This window comes from Lipophrys pholis, assembly GCF_963383615.2.
Source record: "Lipophrys pholis genome assembly, chromosome: 9".
NCBI classification, from domain to species: Eukaryota; Metazoa; Chordata; class Actinopteri; order Blenniiformes; family Blenniidae; genus Lipophrys; species Lipophrys pholis.
Window position 1 is genome coordinate 22,907,082 of NC_137639.1, and position 27,935 is coordinate 22,935,016.

The window sequence follows — 27,935 nt, forward strand, 5'->3', positions numbered from 1 at the left end:
CAAATCACCTGGATATACTGATAACAACTGCGACCATTTAAAATCTGTTTGAAAACTATGCGACGGGAGTACAGGGGTTTAGTGGCCAACAAGCTTTTCTCTCTCTCTCTCTCTCTCTCTCTCTCTCTATATATATATATATATATATACACACCCCGAAACAACTCAAGAAATCATTTAATAGAAATTAAATGGTCAAAATAATATGAAACTCCTACAAAACAAAATGACAAAAAAAAAAAAAAAAGTTGCTGAAGAAAATTCCTGGACCCCAAACAACCCAAAAGATTTTTGTTTAAAAACTTTTACCAATTATGAGACATGAAACAATGAATACAAAACAAAGATGTCACACATAATAATCATAAATATAAATAGAGATTATTGGTCATTAAAACCACATCAAATAGATATGAAGTAAGTAATATCAGTACAGCTACAAGTCGACATAGATTATATGTAAATGAGCACTAAGTGATGCAAGGATGATCATTTTGTATACAAAACGACCAGAGTGAGAAGAATACTGCAAAAGCTAAATATCTAATCTGTCACAAAACATTTAGTTGATACATAAAAATGAGAAAACAATGTAGACCTTCATCACGTTTTCCCCGTGATTTACTTCAAACTATGAAACGTCCATGTTTTCCAGATTCATCACATACAAATTCAAATATTTCAGGCCGTTTCTGTTTTATTCTTCACGAGTAAAGAATAAAACCTCTGAAAAGTCCACATTCTCAAAATAGGAAAAGGCTTCATACGATCACATGCTTTTTCTCTTCTTTTTGTTTTAACCTAAAGCCATAATCTCAATCAAAATAAAAAAAAAAGAAATAGCTTCAAACCTTTTAGTGCATGTACTGTGAGTGTAGAAATTACTTTTTTAAAGTTCATGCATGTCAGACCTAGAATTGTAGTGAGGCCAAAACTGATACATGTGGTTGTTTTGTACGCCCTGTCCGGGCGCGTCGGCTGAGTTGGGGCCCTTTTTCTGTCTGTGCTCATTGTTTCATAATCCATCGACGTTGAAAAGACTAAACTCTGTCCTGCATGTTGCCTTTGCTGGGCAGCACACTTCAGACTCTGTGAACCGTGAACTCCATAAAAGAAGCATGTGAGGGGTGACAGGCTGACACATGTGGCGCTCTGCGACTTCATCTCTGGTTAACTTTCCAGCTGTAAAAGCATTTGCCTGAGATAGCAGCGGCTTGAACTGTGAGGCAGGTTCAGATGGACGAGGCCAGCCGGGCACCTGTTGCTTATATGAACGGTGGACGTGGAGCGAACCGTAACTCACATTTCACTTGTAATTTACAAATGAAAACAACAACACACATTTCTTTTGGACCCCGGATTAAACTATAAATCTGAGGAAATGTATGAATGTCAAGATTTTGAATGCATCAACAAGCTATTGAAAAAAAAAAACTATCATTAATCCTTTTATCTTCTTTTCTACTTTTTTAATGGGCTGAAGTTCATCCCAAGGCCCCGAACCCAGGATCAAACTGCAGATCATTACACCACCATGCAGCCATATATTAAAACATGTTTCCATAGTTCACAATAGCGCCATTAATTCTTCATTAACCATTTATTGGGGACTCATTGGAATAGTTTTGTTTTGATTTGGTTGTTGTTGAAAGCTGTTTTAACACGTCAGTATCAATAAACACAAATACAGACAATTCAAATATGATAAAAATCTTTCACAAATCGCCAAATTGATGAGAAAAAAAAATCACTCATCCTATCATTACCACTTTTTTCAATATAAATATGTATATTATTTGTCAATAGTTTTAAAGGAACAAGAAAAGAAATGCACAAGTGACTGCATACGATCACTCACTCTCCCAAGTGAGGGGTTATTTAACTGGGAGCTTGTTTACATTGATAGTCACTTTAGTCCAAAATAAAAATGAAGTGTAACACCACCTTGACATTCAATGACTTGTCTGTTTTTTACCTCGACCACTAACCCACTCCATCCCTCTCTTAAGAAGAATGCAGAAAATTTGGCATGAACACATCATTAATTGTTATGATGCCTATTCTCTCCGTCTTGTCCGGTTGATTAAACTGAGATCAGCTCAACCAGCGACAAAGCAAATGTGCAGGATCATTGACCCAGAGGGAGGAGAGCTTACAGGAACAGTACACTTAAGAAATAAAACTAATGTGGCGCTTTAATTATGCTGATAAATTTGTAGATATTCCCATAAAGGAATACAGAAGACATGAGTAGCAGCTTAATGTGGTTAAAAGAAATGCTGTCATAGTTCATGTTTGCATGCAGTTAAATTCTGCCCCCTTCTGGTCACAAGTGAGAGGTGCAAATATTTTCTCATCTTTCTCACACGCACACACGATGAATCACAACGAGACATTTCATTCAGTATGATAGTTTTTATTTAAACTTAAAAAGAGAGCGGATCAAAAACATAATTCAATAAATTAGAAATAAATATAATTGCTGTAATAGTTAATACATTACATTATAATTGCTTGATTGCAAGAGTCTGACAGAAACAGGCTCTCCAAAGGTTGTTTTTTTTTTTTTTTCTCTAGAAAATTCTAAAATCAAAATATTGCAACCCAGTCAAACCCCTTCTCCCAATAAACAAAATAATTGATAAATTAGTAAATAAATAAAAAATAGCTCAAATATTAAAACCTCCCGAATAAAAGTGCAATCCCCCCCTCCCCCGTGTTTCACCTACAATCTAAGTAGAAATTTAAAATAGGTTAGTGATTTCCCATTTTACAATTTGGAATGTAATATCCTTTTATGATGATCATGATGTTACTAGTGGCAGTAGTAATAATAATAATAATAATAATAATAATAATAATAATAACAATAATAATAATAATGTTGCTGTGTCCTGTTCAGTGTTTATCTAAAGTAGTCTTCTTTTTGCATTTTTTTCTTGTTTTTTAAATGCTGCTCTTCGTAAACTAAACTATTTACAGGTCATTAGGATCTTCTCCAACGTCTCGCTACCCTACTCATTTAGCTGGTTTTTTTTTTTGTAGTTTTTTTTTGTATTTTCTTTCTTTTTTTATTACGAAAAACATCGGTCCCTCTATATTTGTCATGTAATAGACATGGTATAGACATGTTAAAGTCTACTGAAGTGATATATCAGCAGCTTTCGTCTGTACCCTCCTGTACACTTGGTCTGAGTTGTTGTAGATGTTCGAAACACCCTGTTCCACGCAGATTCACAAGATCGAACCAAGTTTCTGACTGCATGGGTAAGACTACTGACTGGTGTGTGTGAAAGGTGTGTGTGTGTGTGTGTGTGTGTGTGTGTGTGTGTGTGTGTGTGTGTGTGTGTCTGTGTGAGTATCAGCAGGCATGTTATGTGTGTTTGTGCACTTTATGTACATTTCAGTCTTGTACTGTCTGAGCTTCAGTGTTGAGAGTGCATGTATATTAAGAGTGTGTGTTTGTGTGTGGCTGCACTCCTCCAACGCTCACAGGTCGCAGACAGTCTGAAAGCACAATGAACCCTGGGATTCCTTCTCAGCCGGACTCTGAACGGTCACCTGTGAAAGGAGGAGAGGGAGAAAGAGAGAGACAGAGAGGAGAGGAGGGGAGAGGGAGCGACACATGAACAAGGAGAGAGGGACAGAGAAGGAGGGAGGATCCCATCAGAGTTATAAAAACACTACAGCTCCGTGTCTTTGTCTGATTTTCACATCTTCTCAAACATGCCCCTCCCATCAAACAAAACCTCGTCTCTCGGCACGACTGCCCCTACTTTCACTCGTCCTGCTGCAACCTTATGACCATCCTAGCTTTGCTTTGTTTCCTTCTCAAGGTGGTGCGTTCCACAAGGAGGAGTCATTCACTACAGTAAAGTGGTTTTCTCCACAGCAGTAAAAATCATGGTGTTTGGACACATACACACACAGTGCCTGGGTCATGCAGCTCAATACAGTGAGAGTCATTTATACGTGTCCTTGTGTAGCTGGAAGTGTTTGTCTGCATTTTGTGTGTGTGTGTGTGTGTGTGTGTGTATGTGTGTGTGTCTGTGTGTGTGTGTGTGTGTGTGTGTGTGTGTGTGTGTGTGTGTGTGTGTGTGTGTGTGTGTGTGTGTGTGTGTGTGTGTGTGTTGTGTCTTCAAGACATGTGCTGCACTCATGTGCCTCGGATCATGGCAAGCAAACACTACTACCAACATGCATCACTCTCTGGCATTAGCAGTATAGAAATTCTGGGTGATCGTTTTAAATATAGTGACTAATGTCGGGACCACATCTTCAATTCGTTTACGTTCAGGTTTTAAAAGCCCCACTTATTATCCACAAGGATTTGTTATGTAAAGGTTGGTCTAGAAATAGAAGCACAATCCTTTATTTATTACGTGTGCTGCCATTTGACCGTGCCTCCACTCATTGACTTGACAGCAGCGACACATTTTCTCCTCTTTGCTAAAAGTTGGGGGATTGTGTTGCGTTGAATTTAAGGGACACTATATGCCCACTGCAGTTTTTCTCCCAGAATTCCTATAGTTGAAGGCTGTTCTCCAATAAGCAAGAGGCACTTTTAATTTCCACCATGACAACCACATACCCTTTACCTCAAACACGAGCTAGAGGGATAGAAATTGGAGGCTGGGATGGAGAGAAGCGAAGAAACAATTTGACAGAATAAGTAGGAATAAGAAGGAGAAGATAAGGGGGCTGGAAGAGGAGCAGAAGGGGGGTGGTACAGGGGGGAGGGGGAAGGAAACACCACAGAAGCAGTGATAGGAAATGTAAAATAAAAGACCAAAGGAGCAAAAAAAAAAAAAAAAAAAAAAAAAAAAAAAAAACAGAACTAAAGTGCCACACATCACACAGTGTAATAAATCACAATCCAGGATTATCAACTCAGCCTATCAGAGTACAGCTCAACAAAATGCATGCTCGCCCAACAATTCAATGTGTTTTTGTCAGTTAAATGAAATAACCCTGTCTGTCTTGTCTAGTGGGACCAGTTTGTGGTGTGTCATACCGTACTGTGACGCCATGGCCTCTTCTCCAACATGGCCTGTCACTGTGTTACATAAAATAATTAAAACAATATATACGGATATATACTGTATAAATATGTTGGGTTTTTTTGCATCAAAATAACTTGATGATAGTTTTCAGTAAACTGTATTGCTGCTCTACACTTGTCCACCAGTCCAATAAGGAAATCTCTGGAAACCTCAACAACAGTACAACAAGGATTATGCTCTCCTGTATTACACACTAACAGTGTAACACAGACACATATGCACACATAGAGGCCCAGGCTCACTACTTTACCCAAAACAGTTTGTTCAAATAATAATGACACCAAACAGAACACTACAGAAACTGATCAAAAACAAAGCTGCGGAAAAAATAACGAGCGTTGCTACAGAATTTATCGAATGACTATATAGTGATGAAGTGTATCAGATATCCAATCAGATGAGTTGATTCTGAGTGTGGTCCTGGCTATTGACAGTTATTGATCAGTATGTGCACAGGTCAATACAAAATAAAGTCACAATGCACCAAACACAGTCTGTGGTCACTACAGCAACAGGACATGCAGGTCAACGCATGGCTGGTTGCTCGAGGTGACAGAACAAAAATTGCCAAGGGCAACCAACACAGGCAATCAATCGCCACAGCAACCCAAACACAGGCCAACCAATCAACTTACAACAATGCGAGAGGAAGGGGGGGTCAGGGCTTTATCGGTCACTAGGCAACCATTGCCATAGCGATGGGGTCCTGGTGAATTATGATTGGACGGAAGGTTCTTGGGTGAGGTAAGTTGCCGTTTCAGGAAAAGATCAAAACAGCAGGAAAGAAAATAAATAAGATTGTAAAAGAAAATAAAAAGGAAAACAATATTTTAGTATTTTTCACTTTTCCTGAGATGATTAATTTATTTTTAGTCACTTCAATGCTTTCTCTCTTAACTTGTAACAATATCACTATCAGTTAGCATCTCAAGTTACCTTGCTCAGGTTTCTTTTTTCTCCCCCTCCCCCCCAGTATACTACCCCTCACGTCTCTTTATGTGGTGCTGCTTACCACCTCACCTCTCTTTATTTGTTCTTCCCCCTGCCAGCGGTCACTCAGTAAGGGCGGTTAGCGTCTTTGGGCCTTTTGAGCTGCACTTTCAGTCTTTTCATGCCAATCTGGAAACCATTCATGGCCTGGATGGCGGCTTGAGCGCTGGCTGGGTTGTCAAAACTCACAAATCCTGACAAAGAGACACAAAAGGACTCACTTTACCTTTTTTGTCACCTTCGTATGCTGTCACAAATTAAGATATTATATTACACACACACACAGCCTCTCTCTTTATGTACTTGTCCTTTCCTCGCTCTGATACACATACTCCCCCTAACCCCCCCCTCCATCTGCCTGCTCAGTCTGTGTCTCACCGAAGCATTTACTCTGGTTGGTGGCACGATCCACAAACACTTTAGCCGAGATGACATTGCCAAAGGGCAGGAACATCTGTAGCATCTCAGAGTCACTGAACTCCTGGGGCAGGTGGTAGATGAAGATGTTGCACCCCTCGGGACCTGAAGCACAAACACACAGACCGGAGTGATGATTTTGGGTGGCAAAAACCTCTTGACAACTTTGAATAAAAACACTGAGAGAGGGGTGTGGCCCGAGTCAGACAGGAAGTCCCATCACCTTCTCGCTGCTGCTGTTGCTGGGGTGGCTGGTGTTGCTGGGCAACCAGCGTTGGCTGCTGGGGGAACGGCTGCCCGACCAATCCGTAGGCAGCAGGGTACGCCGCTATTGGGAGAGGCAGACAGTAACAAAATCTGATTGGGTAAAAACAACAGGTGGCAACATCCCAGTGTCCAATAGAATCGTCTAGTTTGAACTGAAACGTCTCCTGCTGAAGGTGAAAACTATTAACTGGAACAACTGAAGTCTCCTAAACAATGACACTGTTGATCTGAGTCTGGTTTGCAGACACTACTTCGCCCTCGTACTCCATGGCCATGAATCATTTACACAGATAACGTAAAAGTACGGTTAGCTGTATTACATTATAGCCAGCCTCTTGTGTCACATTGAAATCAGATAAATCATAACAAAATTAATTAAATCAGCCTGTCCTTGAAACATCTCTATCCCAGAAAGTCAGAAAGCAGACACTTTGCTTTTGTTATTCCCTTTCATGGCTTGTTTTAGCTGCTTGCTGGTTTGGTTAGATACCTATTGTTATTAACATAACTCAACATGGGTTAGAGATGTATACGACCGGGTTCTTTAGAGAATGTGAGATCATTTCAAAGCAATGTTTGTTGATTTGAATCTGTGCTTTTATACATTCACTGATACATGGACAAAGTGATGCTGAATTTGAAAGGTAAATTTCTGCTGCTTTAGTTTGAATGTCACAAATAACAACAGTGTATCCATTAAAAGTGCTATTGACTTTGAGTGTGTATTTACTGGTAAAGGCAATATGACAGAAATTACTTTAGGTCAGCAGTAAATAGAGTTATACCTGACAGTGTACCCCACAGTATCAGTTCAATTGTGACCAGACACGGACACTTGCATAGCGCTTGTAGCTTTGTTTAAAAATGTGTTAAACTTATGCAGTGTTGGCATACATAATAGGATGAATACAAGCAGCGCCAAAGCATGAGTTTTGTGCAGATTTAAACACTTAGCAGGTGTGAAGAATATGAATTGTTCACATCAAGTTCTGCAGAAGCCTCATAAAAACCTGACTTTGAATCGGGAATGCTGAAAGGAATAGATGTTGTGGACGTTCTAGAAGTCCAGGATGACAATTGAGAAGCTTTCAAGTAAATTATGCATTACATAAAATATAGTGTGATATTAACACATATGAAGAATCCAGATCAAAAAGCAAACAGGTTTACAGTCGGTACCTGTGTAGTGTTGCATGCCCGCGTAGGCCTGCTGTAGAGGATCCAAGGCTGCTGCAGGACTTTGAGCTGAGGGAATAAAATTAAAAAAAATACAAATTGTTCAACAATGAATTACTTTCAATTACTTAACTGTTCTATGAATCCCTATAACAAGTTGATGTTATCAAGCTACCTTGATAAGGGTGGATACCATTGGAGTATAATGTCTCTGTTTGTTGTCCGTTGGTGGGAGCTGCCACACTGCTGTAGCCATTCACACCTATTGGAGGAGGGAGAGCGGGCACGGGTGTTGCTGCAATAGTTGGTGGAGTGTTTGTACCTACAAATACAAATCCCACCCATTAAAATTAAGCTCAGTTGCTGCAAGTTTTTAAAATACACTTTACACACCTCTGTTAAACCTCTTTCATGTAACTATATGTGATCAACATTATGTTAAAATATGTAGAACAAATTACAAATTTGAAATATGCCAAACTGACTTGTTTTGGTGACGTGAGGCATTAGAGGTGAAGGCCATTAGCCATCATTCAAATGGAAAGATATCTTATCTATATATTTAAAATATACTGTAAAAACATAGCAACTTGTCTATTACATGATGGAACAACAAATCCAATTGTGTTTTACAGGGAGAAATTGTGCATTGGAACGCACCCGAGGACGGTGTGATGGGTGTAATGGGTGTGGCAATGATTCCATTGGCATTGAGCGCTGCCATCTGCTGCATCTGTACGGCAGCAACTGTTGCCACTGGAGACAAGTACGCTGACTGGGCAACCAGGGCCTGCTGTTGGACAAGCTGTAAACATGGAGGGGAAGAGAGAGGGGAAGAGGATTAGGAAGTAAAGAGGGAAAAGACAAAGACAAATAGTTAAATTGACATGGGAACCGAGGGAAAGATGAAGTAGAAAAATTAGAAGAAGGGGACAGAGGAGGGGAGTGATGGAGGAACAGATGAATAGAGATCTAATTACAAGGCCATTATGTCCAGAGTCAGTGGGTTAATGGTTGTGTGTTGCGGGAAAGCTAATGCCAGATGACGTATGTTCTGTTGTCTGGGTAATAACATTAGCCTCAATTACACCACTGATAGCCTCTTCAAACTTATTACATCCTTTCATAAGCACAGCACTCCCCTTACAAAACTTGCTTTGTTCATATGTGTGTAATACAGTGAATGCTTGCCTGTGCGTTGACCGCCTGCGTGTAGGCATTGTAGGCGGGGAAGTTGAGGGTCATGGGGCTGAAGATGCCGAGTTGGGAGGCCACCTGCTGCATCCTCCTCAGTCCTCGCTCCTTCTCTGTGTCAGCAAACTTCACCACCAGACTAGATGATGCTCCCTGTGAGGAGAGGGACGAGGACAGAAGTAAGCTGGAATTGCAAATATAATGCGTTAAAAGTACAAGGCTGTACGTTTATCCATTCATTTTTCACCATTCAATTAATCCTGTATGAGTCACATGGGAGTTAAGCTTATCCCAGCTCATAGACAAGAACAAATATACATTTACATTGCATTAGCACTGACAGATCATTTAAACTCTCCCTTGTGACACACATGCTTCAGGAAGAATGGAGACACATTAAGTATTGTGTGTCAGCCAGGGGTATGTAATGTGTGCATATGTGTATTTCATGTGGCTGACTTCAACAATAGAAACTTACCGGCATTGTGCGACTCCCATGCAAGCTGTTGATGGCAGCTTGAGCTTCAGCATGCCCTTGAAATTTTACAAATGCACACCCTGCAGCAAAACATACAGTAAATGAATATGTAGTGCAGAATGAAATAAAGTAATCTGAAGTATCTCAACTGTGTGAATGCGAGAGCAAATTTTCTGCATGTGTGTTACCTTTGCTGGTGCCGTCAGGTCCTCTCAACACAGTACACTCATCTATGCTGCCAAAGGGCTCGAACAGCCTTCTGACGTCCTCGTCACTCTGTTGCTTTCCCAACATGCCCACAAACAACTTCCTGTCCTCTGAGAGACCAACAGCGCATGAAAGAAAAAAATACAGACTGAGCTAAAGTCCTCTGTCAGCAACCTTTTTTAAAATAAGATCAAAGAATTTGTCCACGGAAACTACCCCCTTTGTCCACCAGGGCGCAGTATTGACTGGAGGAAATGTGTACAAACTCTGTCAAGCACCCTGTTGACCATTTTCTGGCCTGTCTTCACACTAGTTTATCTATCTTTGTGTTTGTATTCTTAACTCGTGAGCACATCTTCAGGTCTGAAGCGACGACATTTGGTGGCTTCCGTTACAAAGATGTCTGCATCAAGTAAAAGCTTCATTATGGTGGTTATGGTTGGAGTAAGTGCAGACAGAGTGCATTGTGTTAATCAGTGGCCTCACATAGACCGAAAGACGCCTGTTTGTGTTTGTATACTTAAGTGTGTCTCACCTCCTCTGCCCTCGCTGTCTGCCGGTTTCACCTGGATTGGCCGATTCATCTGAGGGACAACAAACATAAACACAGATGGTCAACATCAACAACTCTCTTTTTGTTTGGATGTAGGACATTTTACATTTTCTGGAACTGACTTTGATTATCAAGTATATTCTCAATGCATCTTTATTCATTTGTAAGGAGGAGACACATGTTCAAGAAAGGCGTCAAGTAAAACGATCAGAAAATTCCAACAGAAAAGATTTTGGATTTCTATTCACAACAAATGTAAAACAGGTGTTTCCTTTTGTTTTTTCAGTCACAGATTAATCAGGTTTAATAGGTAGCAGTTCTATTCGAGCAATGTCCCAGGTCTCTGTCATTCTGTGTCAAACAACACACACACACACACACACACACACACACACACACACACACACACACACACACACACACACACACACACACACACACAATCTTACTACCTCTGATTTCTTACACTTACACACACACACCACAGAGGAGTACTGGGGGATTGAGAAGTGATGAGATTAAGAATGCATGCCAGCTGATCTGGATTACAGAAGAACTACGGATTAGATGAGGTACAAGAGCAGGCTGAGATACAGAGAAGAGGAGGAGAAGGGGGCAGGGGTGAGAGAGAGAGAGAGAGAGAGAGAGAGAGAGAGAGAGAGAGAGAGAGAGAGAGAGAGAGAGAGAGAGAGAGAGAGAGAGAGAGCCAGGGGTTTGTAGTAAGGTGAAATGACAAGTGTGTAAAGTGAACAGGGGCAGTCAGCTAAAAATAAAAGGATAGAGAACAAGAGACAGAGCGAGAGGCCTGGGGGACCCCGACTGATTTCGACCGACTGAAAGGGCAGGTGGAAGGCCAAGAAGAACCCTGGGAGTGAATGGGAAGGCTTGAAAAATAAGTATTACATGAGGAGCGAGATAGAGAGACTGAGTGGGAGGATGAAAGCAGAGCTGTCCCTCAGAGGATGATTCAAAAAGAATAGAAGGAGAGGAAGGAACGAGGAGTGAAGCGTGACTTAGTCGTGACTTCCTCCTTGTAGAATGTGTCACGACTACAGAGATTCCTCGCTTAGAGTGAAAATGCATGCAAAGACATTTCTGTATGTCTTTCTAATTTTATATGAAAAACATTAAATGCACACAGGCTTAAAACACACATGAATGGAGGCACACAGAGCCACGTACTACACGTGCACACACTGCTTAGTCATAGCACAGAAGCAATGAGACACAGTGTTAATACCAAAGGGCATGTGGAGGAGGAGGAGAAGGGCTGCAGAACGATGGCACAGAAAAGAGGAAAGAGGTACAAGTGAGAGACAAAAGAAAAGGAATGGATCGAAATGAGTAACGGAGGGTAAAGGGGACAACAGGATTGGGTTGAACAAGGAAGAAGCATCAACTGGCAAAGCAAGGAAAAACAAACTAACAAACGTCCGCCTGGAGTAGATGATCTACTATTTTTGTCATCAAATCAGTTTGGAGAACTAAAATGCTCTAAAACCAAATCAAATCATGTCTAATTATTTTAAATAAAAAGTGCCATCAGTCTGAATCAAAGATGACAACCAAGATAAATTATTAAAAAACTTGAAGAGGAGAACAGAAGATGAAAAAAAGAGGAGGCGGAAGAGGAGGAGGAGGAGAAGGGTGTAGGGAGGGTCTGGGGAGGGCACAAGGAGAAAGACTGGAGACAGATCCCAGTGGGGTGTTAAGGCAATGTAATGAAGCTGGTAATTGAGGAGAGGGCAGAGCAGGGAGAGACTGATCCATACATTTGATTAATCAGCTCTTAGCTGTCACCACAACGCTATTGATCTACAGCAAGGCTGCGCGCGCACACACACACACACACACACACACACACACACACACACACACACACACACACACACACACACACACACACACACACACACACACACACACACACACAGTCTGCAGAGAATGATATACATTTTTAACTGCACACCTTTATTGACTTAAGCTGTCAGCATGAACATAAACTTACTGAAACACACACACACACACACACACACACACACACACACACACACACACACACACACACACACACACACACACACACACACACACACACACACACACACACACACACACACACACACACACACACACACACACACACACACACAGCCCTAACATTTATCGATAACCTTGGATTCACACTGTCCGTCCGTCCATCCGTCCATCCGTCCATCCATCCATCCATCCATCCATCCATCCATCCATCCATCCATCCATCCATCCATCCATCCATCCATCCATCATATCCCTGTCCCGATGTTATTGTTGTCTATCCACCCTGTCATCTATCTTGCGCTATCAACTCATCGATCAGTCCCGTCTTGTTCATTGATTTCGGATTGTGTTGTAGAGCAGGCTGATTGTAGCAAGATTTGTGTCCACTAACCCCTTCTCTATCCTTCCACCCATCCATCACCTCTTCCATTTCTTCCTTCATTAGGTCGATTTGAGGTTAGTCTAAAACAGACTGAATGGTCACATCTCCTGGTTTCAAATGAATCACTGTAGGTCAATATGAAAAATGCAAATCTATGTGTTGCCCTTTCAGTGTTTTCCAGTCAGGACACATGAATTAACTTTCATCTGCTGTATTGATGATATGAAAGATGGGAGGAAGAATGAGGAGATGGAGAAGAGCAGCAGGTGAAGAGAGCACTTTGCTGCCACAGAGACAACACAATGGCATCGGAAAATTGGCATGGCAACCAGCTCGTTGTCATGGCAATCGTATGACGGCACACTGGGTAGGTAAACAAGGATGCTGGTTGCCAAGGGCGACTGCTGTGCTCTTTGGGTAAACAAAGAATTTCTCCTGGAGAATGATTTGCTGCCTTTATACTTCACTCCCAATATATTTTGCTGTCTTGGATGTTGAAAAATATAACTGAGTACTGAGAATGATTTAGAACAAGGACTAGAACATGAAATTTACAAGAATTATGAAGGAAGGTATTGAGAGTATTAAAAAATAAATGTGAGTGGGAAGGTGAGGGAATTGAATCCATGTTCTAGTGGAGTAATTAAGATTTCCTTGAGCCGAAGAGAAAAAATGCAAAGTGTAGTCAATCACACTGTACTCCAGTCTGTCTTTTTTCCTATCCTTTTCTCCAACACACGTGAACTGCCACACACTCCTTTCAAGTCAAATTATGCTCTAATTACTCACGTTCCAATTAAGACTTAATTAACAGTAACCATCTGTAAACGTGTGCATGTATGAGGAGCTGGCTTCCTACTGGAGTGTGGTTTGATCCATCCTGCTGCATACTAAAAAGCTCTCGCTGAGAGACAGTTTCTGTATCTCTGCGGAGACTGAATTCGTATGGGAGGCGACGAATGGGGGAAGAGATATGTGATATATGATTGTGTGCGAGCTTGCATGAGTACTCATACTCAGTGGAGGCACGTCCGCTCATACATGCATGATCAAACTCTGCATGCAAACACAGCTCCATTTGCATGCTGTGGTGACAACACAAACACACACACGCACGCACACACGCACGCACGCACAGTGCACACAACACTTTTTCACTCTTCCAGTGCATCCACCCTTCTGTGCACACAGAAACAAACACATACTACACACATACAGTTAATCTTGCTCCCTGCAGTAATGCAGAGAGGATTGTGTCAGGATTAAGGGATATTAAATCCTTGGATTATCCAATCAAATCGTATTCGCCCCCCTCCCCCACCTATGCAAAATCAGTGGAATAAACCATTGCACCATGTTTGGAGGGAAGGGGTTGTGTCCCTATGTAAATTTGTGTGTACACGCACGATTTGGAACATGGATTAAAAATAGTGTTGATTTTGTTTATTTCTTGCCATCAAAATGCTGGCGGGCAATCCTCCAGAAAATGGAGAGAATTCTTGGAAACTGATTACAAGACGCAGAAGAACAATATAATGTGTGTGTGCGTGCGCGCGCGCGCACGTGCGTGCGTGTGCTAGTGGTTGTATGGAAGAGTGATGTGAAGAAAGAGTTCAAGTGTTTATTTGTCTGTTAACACACACACGCACACGCACACACGCACACACACACCCTTCCCCCTTCAATCTTCCTCTGAAGCACTCCATCCATGCAATTTCACATGTCCATTTTCCAGCGCGCACAAGAAAAGAAAACTATTTTTATCCCTTCTCCACGATCTAGCATTATTTCTGCCTCTTCCTCTCACATATCCTCGATTCCCCTCCTTCCTCTCTCAGCTCAATAATCCCTCCATACCCAGCCTGATGACATGGCCATCACAGCTTTTTTTTCTCTTTCTTTTATCTTTTCTATCCCTTCCCTCTCTCCTTTACTGTCCATAGCTCATTCCCTTCTCTCTCACACTGTTTGTCATTTTCTCGCTAGTACTACTGTAACATGCCTCGCATGATTATGAACTCCTCATTTCCATCGTCAATGGACCAAAACATTTTGCATTTTTAACAATTAAATTATTTTTTTTAAATTCTCAAAAACATGTCTCTTGCTATTACAGTTTGACATAAAACTCCACAAAGGTTTTATATAACTTTAACTTTTGTTATTAATTTCACTTGAATAACACAATAGACTCAATATGGGCCCCAAAGTGTAGTATAATGATTTTATTCTACTGCTATTACTCAAATCCAAACTGGATGTTGTTTTTGTGCTATCGGGAAACAAAGACAAAAGCAAAACACTTCTGCCTGAGCTGATTCAGTTGTTCAGACATTTTAGCAAAACATCAACCATTTTAGTAATTCATTAGAAGCCGATCTCTGGAGGAAAGAAAAATCCTTGTTTAAGTGGCTTTCTGATACTAGTGAAAGATTAAAGCACAAAGCAAATAACTGGACTATCTGAATGTTTTATATCAGCACCAGTCATCAACACCACCAATAGACAAAATGTAAATTTGCAGATAAATATGCTACACAAGAAATTTCAGTCAATCCACATATCATGAAAAAATCACCAAGAATATTAAGCCGTACATCATATTAACATTTATCATATCACTTATCTGTTTTATGTATCAGTTGTGTAAGAAAGTCTGTACAGACTGTGCTTTCATGTACAAGTGAGAATGGTAATATTTCAGTGAAATTGGATGTATTGTGGTAACGACACCCTGATTCCCCGCTGAAGCTGGTCTTACACCTCTCGTTTGCAGCGGGATGAAAACATTGAAATGTGAGAAATGGAGGGAGCGAGAGATAAGGTGGAGCCATTCTACAGCCCGGCTCCACCCCGCTTCGCCCCCACCTCTCTATCGCACCACGTTAAGCTTTGCATCCTCCAGGTTACCTAGCAACCTGGCATCTTGCTCAGCGTCGTTGCCTGGCAACGGGGGTCGACAACCATAATACAAGCTCGCGAGCGGCCCATCCCCCTGCGCTCGTCCCTCCCTCTGCCGCTCTCGTTCCATTCTTCACACCTGAGAAGTCTGCCCTCAACTCAATACGTTATCAAGCTGTTAACCCTTCATCTGCCTCTTGACTGAAGCACAGATTAGCCCCATCCTTTTTCCTCGTTCACTGTCCACAGTCATGGACCCAACCATGCATAACGCAGAACTGACTGCCATGTTGATCCCGATCATATTTAACTGTTTTAGTCGAACCCCGATGAGCACATTCTCCATGCAGCATTGAAGCACTCACTGAAATTTGATCCTTTGGATTTAGTCCAACATAATCCAGCAGCACTATAGCGGATAACTGTTAGACCTATGCACTTGGACCTTCTTTCTATTTTAGGGAATGTAAGTCCTTTGGGAAATGAGCTGGTGAATTAAAAAGACTGTTCACGGCCAAACAAATTCATGACTGCAAAAATCTCATATTCACTGAGATTACATTGAACACAGAGCCAGCGACATGTTTGTGAATGCTCAGATAGTTAAAGCACTCTGCACAGTTCCAGAAAATGAAAGCAACAGAAACATGAAAATAACTTGTTTTCTCTCATAACTGAAGAGCATTGGAAGAGCAAAACATACTTTTACTGACTTCCATCATATTTTCTTTGACTTTATCCTAAACTACTTGCTTATCTTTTATGAACATGTATACATTTAATAATGTACACTGAGGCTATACTCATAATAACTCTTTATCTCCCTAATTCCTTAACCTCACTAGTTCATGTGAATTTCTATTTATTTTTATTTATTTATTTATTTATTTATTTATTTGCTAAACCCATTAGCAGTTGTCAATTTCAAACTCTTTCAGGTTATTGATCTTAAGCATCTCCTTATTTTTAAAAGAAAGACATCTGTTTTTTGTTTGTTTTTACATTAAGGCTGAAACACGTTAATGACAGAATTACATACACTCATAACTGAGTGGGTACGTAAGCCCCTGAGCTTATAAGCCCAAAGACTGCATTTCACTGCATCAGTTAGTATTTTTATCCCAAGCTAAATCTTCTGTTGAATGTGATAAACCTCACATATGTATACATCTTTAAGGCCAGGCATGGGGATGAAGAGTGTTGACAATCTTACATCCAGCACCTAAATAGTTTCTCAAAAATGTAAGTTTCATGAAGATAAGAATGCTTTCTTCTCCTGCCACACAAAGACAACGTGACGGTGTTGTTGTACTCTCATGGTCTTCTGTTGTTGAGCGGAACAATGCGAGCTGTCCTCATCTACACCAGTATAATTTGGTAGTATAAAGCTGCAGCTTTGCTCTGTGATCACAGAGAAAAGGCCATTATTGAGACAGCAGGTTGAAGTGCGGTTAGAGAGGAGACCTCAGAGCAGAGGTCACACCCCAGGTGCAACTAAAGTCCTGTCATCTACTTGCCCGCCTAATCACACACACACACACACACACACACACACACACACACACACACACACACACACACACACACACACACACACACACACACACACACACACACACACACACCACACACACACACACACACACACACGCAGGCCCCCTCTGACAGATGTCTCTGTTTAAATTGACAGAAGTGCGCCCCATTTCCCTCCCACTCCTCCACCACCCAGAAAAAGCCCTTTCTTCCACACACCACCCGCCTGCCCCTTCCTCCACGCTCATTATGGAAAACTTTTGTCTTGTTTCCTCCTTCTCTTTAACCCGACCTCCTCTACTCCTCCCATGTCTCACCCTGCCCCCTCCCTGTCTATGCACCCCTATTCATGCCAAAGCTCTCCGTGGCCCTCCTCCACTTCTCTTTGCCCCCCTCTTTCATTCACATAAATTCACACATTCATTTTGCCCACTCACACCGGCCTGTTCTATATGTCTGTCTCAGTGCAGACACATAAATATTACATGCTGAGACAAGGTGTCTGGATTGTGAGCTCTGGGTTCTAGAGTCTGGTGGACTTTATGACATGATAACATTTAATTTCTAATGTAATACTTTAAACACTAATGAGGTGAATAACAACAACTGTGGGGAAAAATAAAGATCAATGTTTTTTTCAAAAAATACTTTCAATTAAAGGATGTTTGATACAAAGTGCTATACTAAGAACTGTGCTTCAATATGGAAATGAGATAGTCAAGGTTACAGTAATTGATGTAAAAGGGGAATGAAGTTTGCTTCATGGTTTGGCACTGGACAATGGTGCCACTGCTTAAATGCTCAAAGTGCAAATACAGTTGGATCTGGCATCTGTTAAGGTCACTGCATTTAAGTGATTTTTTGGCACTAAGCTTTCTGGCACTTGTTTTCTTAAAGAAAAAAAATATTAACAACCAAATATAAAAGTGTAACATATTCTGCTTGTCGATCAAAGGTAATATACACAGCAAAATTTATATCTGACACATCTACTGTACTTTCTATGCATTTTATAATATGAAGTCCTCAGTGGACATGACTTTATGTCAACATCCATCAAATGTGCAGCTTGCAGATCCACTGTTTGAATCTTGAAACTACTAATGCAGATTGTGCTGCGTGCAACTAAAGGTCTGAAATAAACTCCACAAATCAACAACAAAGCATCCAGCATCCGATGCATTAATGACGATTGATAATTGCAGCTAAACAGCTCTTTTCATTCGATGATGTGGAGACCAGAAGCTGGCTGGATTTACAAAACAGATGGTGTGTGATATGGACTCAACTCAACTTTGGGCTACTTTAGAGCTTAGCATCTGAGAGACACTGATTTGGCAGTGAACAATCACACAACCTGGTAATCATGTGTCCACGGTCACAAACGTAATTTCCAAACTGGCCAAGAGATGAATGTTCCTCTGTGTGTGTGTGTGTGTGTGTGTGTGTGTGTGTGTGTGTGTGTGTGTGTGTGTGTGTGTGTGTGTGTGTGTGTGTGTGTGTGTGTGTTCATGTTAGGCCTTAAAGAGGCAGGCTCTCTCCAGGGTCAGGCTTTTATGAGGCTATGATTAGATTTTGCCTCAATTTTGTGGTGAAATATGAGGCAGGGACTCCTTCGCTCTATGTTACACACACACGAACCCATATGGATACACACATGAACACAAGCATATGCATATATGGCCGACACATAGTCCAAAAAAACACACCTCTACAACTGACATTTTACGTTTAAACAAACAACGAAAATCCCCTTTGGATTTTGCTGCACACAACCCAAACAAACACTCTTCTGCTGTGCAACCCCCCTTTGTATCACGCTCTCCAAATTCTTTTCTCTGTCTACACACACACACGCACGCACGCACTTGATTCTACACCTGTCCCTCTACTCCCTTCCCATCCCACACACGGTGAGGATAAAAATAGAGAAACAGCACGAGGGAGGGGGAGCGATACACATCACAAACCCCATCAGGAGGGGAGAGATAGAGGCAGAGGGGGAAGAGACTGAGGGAAAATAGAGAGAGGGAGAGAGGGAGAGAGAGAGAGAGAGAGAGAGAGAGAGAGAGAGAGAGAGAGAGAGAGAGAGAGAGAGAGAGAGAGAGAGAGAGAGAGAGAGAGAGAGAGAGAGAGAGAGAGAGAGGGATCTGGGGTCTGTTCTAAATTGAAAGTGCAGCAGTAAGCAGTGAAGGGGAATAGTAAACAGTGCTGCTGACCACATAAATATGCTAAATTAGCCTACAAAGTCGCCCTAGTGGATAATTGCTCATCATAGCTTTGCCCATAGGGAGGCTGCCTGCCAGGCATCTTAGATTCCACATGGAAACACACACAGAACGTATACAACATGCACACACCGATGGTGGATCTGAAGAAAATCAAGTTTTACATGATGAGCAGATGAAAAGTCAGCATGTCAGACCACTTTAGCCTCTCTTAAAGACTGTTATGTAAAACAAACTGTAACAAAAAAAATGTATCTGTCACTGCTGAGCTGGGTTAGGGTTCCACTTATCCAGCTGAGGCTATGCAACTGCGATTTGTATATGCATATAAAGTTTTGCCTTTTTAGGCCAAGGCATAAATAAATTTACTACTCTCTCTGACCCTGGCTCAATAAAAAGCAGAACAGCTCATGTCGTGTTTGCATGACCTAGCAGTAACTCTGGAAGTACAGCGTTTCAATTTATCAGTGTAGGAACACTGTCAGACCATCTGCATTTAATCAATATCACCACTACAAACTTTTATCATTTTTTTAATAAGCGCATCGATCGTCTGCTGTATCAGTTATTGTTAACTACTTGTCCTGTAGTGCTTCTTCTGCCTTTTTAATAATTCATTACGCGTCCAATGTGTCACGGAAGTACATCGTCTGTGTCTGTGTGTATGTGTGTGCGTGCGCTTGTGTTTGGCACTAATCAAAGAACAGGGGAGCAGAGTGCTGCCTGGAGAGCAGTGAAGCATGACAACACACACCTGGTAAGCTGCTTATCACACTTTAATTTCACCTACACTGAGATCTGCGGAGGCCAGCGTGACCAAACAGATGTGTATGCACGTACAAGCGTGTACATGTATATGTGTGTGTACCAACTGTTGTGTTTGAAGTAGCACCAAGATGAAGGGAGTGATAAACACAGGGAGAAGAGAGTGCAGATTAAATGGAGAGAGAGATATCGACAGCAAAGAACAAAAGAAACAGATAAGAAGAGAGATATGGGAGGAAATAAGGCAGCAGGAGGCCTGGGAGAGATAGAGCGTTAGATAGAGAGCAGAGGGAGATAGGAGGTTAAAATCCAACCAGGCTGGGAGGGAAGTGTGGCGTGATGAAAAGAGAGAGAGGCAGGAAGGATGGCTGAGCGGATTAGGATGAAGCAAGGGCTTTTTTGTTAAAATGATTGCTCCAAATTGTTTGCATGAATGTGAACATGCAAAACAAGTTTTCATATCTTTGATAACACGTATGCAAAGTCTTTCTGTGTCACCAGTGTGTGAGAAGTGAGGTAAATGGATAAGGTGTTGAATATCAAAGAGGAATTGAATTTAAAAATATAATAGAATAAAAAACTAACTTCACTAGCCCAAAGGTATGAGTTTTGTTCAAATCATTTTGCAGCATAGCGGTGGTTGAAACAGTGTGGGAGATGTCATTTCCCTCCAATGATTTTCCTGGAGGTGAACTTTTACTGCTCTGAGAGCCCCGCCCCCAACACCACCCTCACATTTGTTTGCAAGGGGCTGAGCTGTGACCTCTGACCTCAGACACACGCTGGTACCCACCTGCCATCACCTCCTTGATCTATAAATACACACTAGTCACTGAACTCCGTCAGTGGTATCCCAAACACATTCATATACATCTCATATCAGTGAAAGAGTTAGGATAAACCTGAGCTTTAACAACTCCTCTGACAGGAATAAAGCCAAAATATTAAAATAATGAGTGAATTAAAAATGACGAATTGACATGCTTCTCCTCCCTATTCGATCACTGAACATTAAAAACTGTGCCTTTAGAATTTCAACAAACAAAAACAATTATTTATGGAACAGAATTCGACTTAACTGCAATCTTCACTTATTTTTCCCCATTTGGTGGAACTCCTGTGTGAATATGTGTAGTAATAGAATTTTCTAGAGCAAATCTGTCCTAATATGTGAGATCTTTCATGTGGGCGTGTCCCAACGGCAAATTTCTGCACCACCATAATACAAAATATGTGTGAGTTACAGCCGTTTCACAGCTAAATTTCTGCTACTTGGACTAATAATGTGTAACTCACTTGCTCCTCATGTCGCACTTCCTCTTTGCTTCGTCTCCTCTCACTATGTCCAAATTAAACACAAGGCCCAGAACACTCTGATAAGGCCATCTGTTCATCTCTAACTCTCAATCCCTCTGTACTTTTTCTCATTTTCCAGTGTGACATCCTGCTGCCCCCTCAGAAACCAGCCGGGGCATTTGAGGTATAGTTTCTTTGCATGCCTCAAATCTTCCATTTGCTTCACTACTCCATGGTGCGGTTGGAATTGTTAAATCCGTGTTAAATCCCATCAGTGAATGACAGACAGGAGCAGTAATGCTGTGTGACACTCGACTTGTCACCACGGGTGTAAGAAAAACACTTCTGTATGAGTGTGATGCTACAGTTTGATTAAAGTTTCATGAGGTTCCTGACAGTCCAACACTGCGTACAAGATTCAGCCCCACTCGACCAAGACAGGACTGCATACACACAGGCATACATGTATACCCCACCATAACTCCCTCAGCCTATAGTCAACCCCGAATCGGACTATGAAAATTAGTTTATGATAAACTCGTGCAGCTTAACAAGTAGAGCTGGCAAAGAAGAGGAGAGGGAGGAGAGGCGGGTGTGAAACGGTCAAAAAGGTCAACTAATCAAGAAGAGGGGAAATGAGACGAGGGGTAAAAGAGCTTCGGGGGGTGGGGGGTGGAAAGAGAGAGAGAGAAAGAGAGCGACAGAGAGAGGGGGTGAGAGAGAGAGAGAGAGAGAGAGAGAGAGAGAGAGAGAGAGAGAGAGAGAGAGAGAGAGAGAAGGGGACTTGCGCTGAGAGGAGGACTTAAAGAAGGGTTACCATAAATGACTGTGAAATGAGAATCCGAGGAGGAAGCACCACTGTGCGGTGAGAGAAAAAAAAGGGAGTAAAAGACAGCAGTAAAGGAAAAGGAGGGATACCATGAAATGAGAAGAGGTGAGGGTGGTGAGGAGAACATTCTATCATATTGTACTGGAGCAGAGAAACCGGAAGATGTGAGGGGAGGAGCTGAATACACGACAGCTGAGATTTTAGCGAAGAAAGGGATAAAATGGAACGAAAGAAGGCATGTGAAGGTCTGGGGAAAATAAAAGGAAGACTACAGAAGAGATGAAAAAGCATTTCTTAGGTAGACAAAAGAATGGGAAAATAGAAGGATGTGTGAAAAAGAGTGAAAAATCTTCTTTGGGCATTTTTAAATCCTGTCAAAGAAGGAACTGTGGGCAGTGAAGGAGACAAAGAAGAAGAAAGACACCTATAGCAGTAAAAAAATATATAGTTATGAGGATTGAAACTCAAAAAAACGATAGAGGCCCGGCGTCCCACAATGTAGTGGCCCCCACACTAATAAAACAATACTTTGCTTTTAAAAATGATGTCTTTGTCATAAAAAAATTATTATTTGTGTGATAATCCAGGAAATTATTTAAAAAAACAACCTAGAAGCTTCACTTCAGGGATTTCTGGCCCAACCAAGAAAAAGAAACCTGAGATCTTTACCCTCCAGACTTTAAACTGAGAAATCCAGGTCCACACAAAGAGAAGTTTTTTCATTAACAGTCAAGGCTTTTTTTTTTTTTAAGTCTGCACACAATCACCACACCCTTTTTATTTCTTAGCACTGGTCTTCCTCAGGGGAGTGTCGTTTGAGACTGTTGCATACAGGCTCTTTAGTTAATCTCTTCTGCTAATGAGTGTCCTCCCTGCAAATGTTTCCTCCGTGCATCTACAATATTTATCACAATTTACCCAGAAATCTGCAGCAGCCGTCAACTTGTAAAGCGTGCATATAGATAATTTCCCTTTGCTGCAATGTGGCCGTTAGTGGTGTCCTCAGCGGATAATAATAAAGAAGACGAGGTTGTAGGGATCAGTCAAAGGACAAAGGGCAGCACAGGAGAGAGACGAGGAACACAGCAGAGTGGAAAGGTGATTCATTCAGAAAGGTCAGACTTCTTAGCGTTACTAATTGGATTAATGCCATTATTAACACAATGTTTGTAAAGGTGAGCGTATATGCTTCCATTCGGAGACATTCTCCATGTACAGGAAATGAAGAAGAAGAAGAAAAAAAGAAAAGATTGCACTATGTATGTACGCTGGTGGATGTGCATGAGTCAGAACGATTCCCCTCCCCCCACAACTCTTCTTCAGGCCCTACAATAATTTTCTCAGAGATCTTATCAACACTCCAGCTTGCAGGGAAGGTGCAGGAGCTGAAACTCTGATCAGTTGCAAGGCAACACAGAGAGAGTGCGATAGAGAGAGCGGCTCAGAGATTCTTGCAGTATTATATATAACTATAACTGCCGCAAACTGAAAGTTGAATATGTCTAGGAAAAAGTCATTTCTATCAAATATCTGATATTCTCGGTCTTGGCTGGACAGTTGTGCGTGCTACTCGTGGAGTTAAAGAAAAATAAAAAATCCCAACAACTTTAAAATGCAAAATGCTCCAAAACACACATTGTAAAATCCGTCCTTTAACGATGCTGGAAACCAGGTCAGAGAGTAAAAAATAGAGAGGGAGTGACAGAGGTACAGCCTACAGCGCAGACGCTGCCTTTACACAGTGCCCCATCCATAATGAACAGTGTCCTATCCCAGCCCAGGCGTAGCGCGCGATCCCTCACTAGAGAGACGAGTGAGACTGGAGGGAGACTGGGATGAGACAAAGGGGAATGGCCACATTAATTACACACACTCTCCAGGCGGGAGCTATCACCGGAGGCCAATGGAGGGGCCGGTCGAGAGATGGAAAGACTGAGAAAGATAGAGAAATGGAGATGATAATGCTGATGGAGTACCCCATGTGTCTCCGGTGAGAGGGAGTGTTTGTCCTTAGCAGCAAGACGCCTGCTGGCTGCTGAGTTATGTCACAGTGTTACTAATGGGAGCTGAACCTCCAACTGCACAAACACACTCATGTAAGTCCACGCGTGCGTGTGTGAGGTTTGTCTGCGTGTAAAACAAGGTAGATGCTTGTGTACGTATTTAGTTAGGAAATCCAAAACGAAAGTACATGCACGCTGGTGTGTATCGTTGCATAAGTGTGAACTCTGTATTGTCCAGGGGAATGTGTGTTGTGTGTGTGTGTGTTTATAGATGTTTATGATGTGCACTTACCCCTGGTAGTGTTTTCTGCTCATGAAGAGCGCTCTGGGCTTTCAGTGCCGACTCTCTTGCACAGTACGTCAGAAACGCACATCCTGTCAGATAGAAAGAATCAGAGAAAGAGAAAAAAAGAGGTGGAGAGGAGTAAAAGTAGAAAAGGTCAGTGAATGGCTCCAGTATTTGTCATTCCTTATCTGTCTCTGCATCACTCCCGACAAGCACACACACACACAGCCATACACACACACACACACACACACACACACTGCCATAACAATTTAAATAATGTAAATGTTTCCTTTTCTGATGCCTTCCCTAATTTTGTAATATTTGTCCCCTGTTTTGAATTATCACAAGGATAATTTTGCAAGACGATCAAAAGAAAATCATGCATGGCACGGTAACTACATTTGACAACACCATAATGATGTACTCTAGAGCAGAGAAGGACACTCCACGGCACGGCACATTTCAGAACGGCACGGCACGAGTCAGCACACATGACAGCACCACAGACGTGTGCGCGGGGCTAACAAGGCCTTACAGGCTTGCCACTGTCAGGTTCCTGCCCTATGCTAACCACTATGCATGCCTCACGATCACTCCAAATACACTCCCTCTGTTCTCCTATGAGCTGTACCTGTGTCTGTGTGTGTGAGGGAGGGGTAGGTAGCAGAGCTGGCTGGCCAGAGCTGTTTACTACACCTGTCACCACCACTAAGACAACAAGATTAGCAGCAGGTTAGCATTCCAGTGACATCTCAGACAGACTAAGATAGATTCAGATTAAAGAAATAAATTGAGGGACAAATAAGGGACGCGACACTCACACACAATGTACATCTGAAGGATTGACGATGACTCAACATAACATGTCATAAAGATATAAAAAAAAAAAAAAATGTGAAGGATAATTAATCTCACACACACACGCCAGCACATAGAAAGGTAGTAGAGCACACACATTTTGACACACGTGTATCTTATGGTCCATCTCATTGCTTTTAAGAGGGGCTTAGAGTGGCCGTAGGGATTCTCAAAACAACAGATTCTTTCCCCTGTGCCACCCAGGCTTACAGGCCCATTACACTGATTGGAGCATACAGCCTAATCTGGTCCATAACACACAGAACCTCAGGTCAGCATGTGTGAGTGTATGTGTGTGTATGAAAGAAAGAGAGAGTTTGTCTCTTTAGTTGTCAATCACCATCAGTAGTTATTCAAAGCATCCCAATAGTTAACATTTAAAAAAAAGATTTCGGTCTATATTTCAACAATGAACTTTGTGTCACAGCTTTATTCTTCCCTGTGAAGCATGGAGGTACATTTCTACAAATGTCAGAACTTTTTATTTTTTTTTATTTTTTTTTTCAATCGGTGCTCAATCATTCCGTTTGTCAGAAGTCAAACTGATTCACTGTGTACATACAGTAACCGAGTCTGCTTGCCTGTCTTCAAGATCTCATGTTACAGTATTAACACAAGATGAAGACAAGCAGTGCTGTGACAGTTTCCATGGTTACATGTGACACTCAGTGCCGAATAATCCACCCGTCTATCTGTGTTACTGTTTGTTACGTGCATTTCTAGTTCTCTGCCTGTCTTTAGGTTTGTCTCTCTATAAGCAGTGTTCCATGGGAGATCCCTTACCTTTGTGCATGCCCGTGTATTTGTCTTTAATCACAGTTAGCTCATAGATCTTTCCAAATTGCTCAAAGATAGGTTTAAGGTCCTTCTCCTCCAGATTCCGGGGAATCTGCCCCACAAATAACTTGATGGCGTCAGCCTCCTTCATCGGGACAAAGTGAAGAGGACAACTGGGTGCTGAAGAGACCGAGGGGCAAACAGATCAGTAGCAGGTATGGAAATAGTGACGCTTGATGAGTCTTTGGATGCAGCTGAAAAAGCAAAGAGAAAGAAGATACGCAAGTCTTTAGTAAAAAAATTTGAAGTCACATCATTAAATATTCACGTAGAGTGGGGTTTAGTCATGACCGATTTCTATTATAATAAATGTGTAATCATCTCAGTGGGTCTTCTGTTTTTGATAAGAAATCTATTAAGTGTCTCAGTATAGTTTCAGCTCTAATGTTATCAAAAACAATAAAAAAGGAAAACTATTTTTATTATTATATCTTGAAGTGACAATAAATTGCATTTTCTTTGTGTTTAAATAAAAGTAAATACAACGAGCATAGTTATAGTGAGTTTTTTTTTTAATTGCCCAGTCTGATGACAAAGGCATCCAGTGAAGGCTTCTGCTAAAACAATTATGCAAATGTTAATTAGCCAATCAAAAATAATAATGGCACTTTAAAAAAACACACCAAAAAACCACAATTAAATACATAGAAAGAGAAAATATCTGTAAAGATGTATTACCTTTAAGTGACTAAACGTCGCTCGGATCCCTGCACATGAAAGAGAAATGAAACATCATGATTGGGGGGTAAATTATTGCAATAGAGCGGTTTCTTTGTTTAGCCAGCTGTAGGTTACAGCATACACACGGATGTCATGGGGCTCCCCTCGCTCTTTGTCCGATACCCCCCCCCCCCCCCCCCCCCCCAATGTACACACACATAAGCACACGCGCACGAGCACACGCGCACACGGAACAAAATAACACATGGGAATAAGCGGGCCACAAACATGATGTTCTTACCGTTTTGCAGGTGATTCTTAAAGCAGAGAGGTTCAGATGAGAAATTCGAGAGGGAAGCTCTCCGCTCGGTCCCCGTTGTTGTCCTCGTCCCGTCCGCCTTCCTCCCCTCACTGGATGCTCTCCGCTCTTTGTGCCTGTCGTGCTCTTCCTCCTCCTCCTCCACCTCCTCCTCCTCCTCCTCCTCCTCCTCAGTGTACAGATACTACAAGCACGGATGTGTGTGTGGCTTTTCTTTTTTTTTTTTTCTTTTTTTTTTTTTCAAACAAAACCCCGTGTTCCCTGTCTCCGGGATGATGGGAGTCCTGACAGGTGAAATCGCAGCTTGTCACACAAGGTTGCACTGAATTCAAACACAAGAGTCCACACTTGGATTGGAGGTGGCTGATTATCACTTTCACCAAAGCCCACGCCTAATTCCCGTTTAATTACAAAGTGATAACGAGCGGCTTAATTTCCTCCGACTTACAAACTGTTTTGAACTTGCTCGTTCTTCTTTTCACGGCCTCCTTCAGGAAACCTGTGCGGACCCTCTACCGGGACGACGCTCACAAAATTCCTCGAGTTAATTTCTCTATTTCTACATTTATCTGTCGTCTTTCTCGCTCTGTCTCGTGCGTCCAACGGCTGCGTGGCTTTTAACGTCCCGTGGCTGCCGGTGTCTCGCTCTC

At 41.8% G+C, this 27,935-nt stretch overlaps 1 protein-coding gene across 5 annotated transcripts; it reads right to left on the reverse strand.

Annotated features, from left to right (window-relative positions):
* Positions 1-2,948: 2,948 nt before the first annotated feature.
* Positions 2,949-27,929, reverse strand: celf3b (cugbp, Elav-like family member 3b). Of its 5 annotated transcripts, none has more exons than XR_013935643.1 (16): positions 27,268-27,929; positions 26,985-27,013; positions 26,253-26,500; positions 24,615-24,697; positions 10,328-10,376; positions 9,774-9,902; positions 9,586-9,665; positions 9,105-9,260; positions 8,574-8,718; positions 8,089-8,235; positions 7,917-7,982; positions 6,694-6,798; positions 6,432-6,575; positions 6,084-6,247; positions 5,699-5,797; positions 3,077-3,561 (listed from the first exon to the last, which is right to left on the reverse strand). XR_013935643.1 is itself a non-coding variant. In XM_080472034.1 (16 exons), the coding sequence occupies exons 6-15, from the start codon at positions 10,374-10,376 to the stop codon at positions 6,120-6,122; spliced, it is 1,149 nt and encodes a 382-aa protein (XP_080328160.1). In that variant the 5' UTR covers positions 24,615-24,697; positions 25,243-25,319; positions 26,253-26,500; positions 26,985-27,013; positions 27,268-27,394; the 3' UTR covers positions 3,077-3,561; positions 6,084-6,119. The 5 variants fall into 5 exon arrangements, 4 of the variants coding, with proteins under 4 accessions (XP_080328157.1, XP_080328159.1, XP_080328160.1 ...); XM_080472034.1 differs by lacking the exon at positions 5,699-5,797 and adding an exon at positions 25,243-25,319 and having other exon boundaries at positions 27,268-27,394; XM_080472031.1 differs by lacking the exon at positions 5,699-5,797 and having other exon boundaries at positions 2,949-3,561.
* Positions 27,930-27,935: the final 6 nt, after the last annotated feature.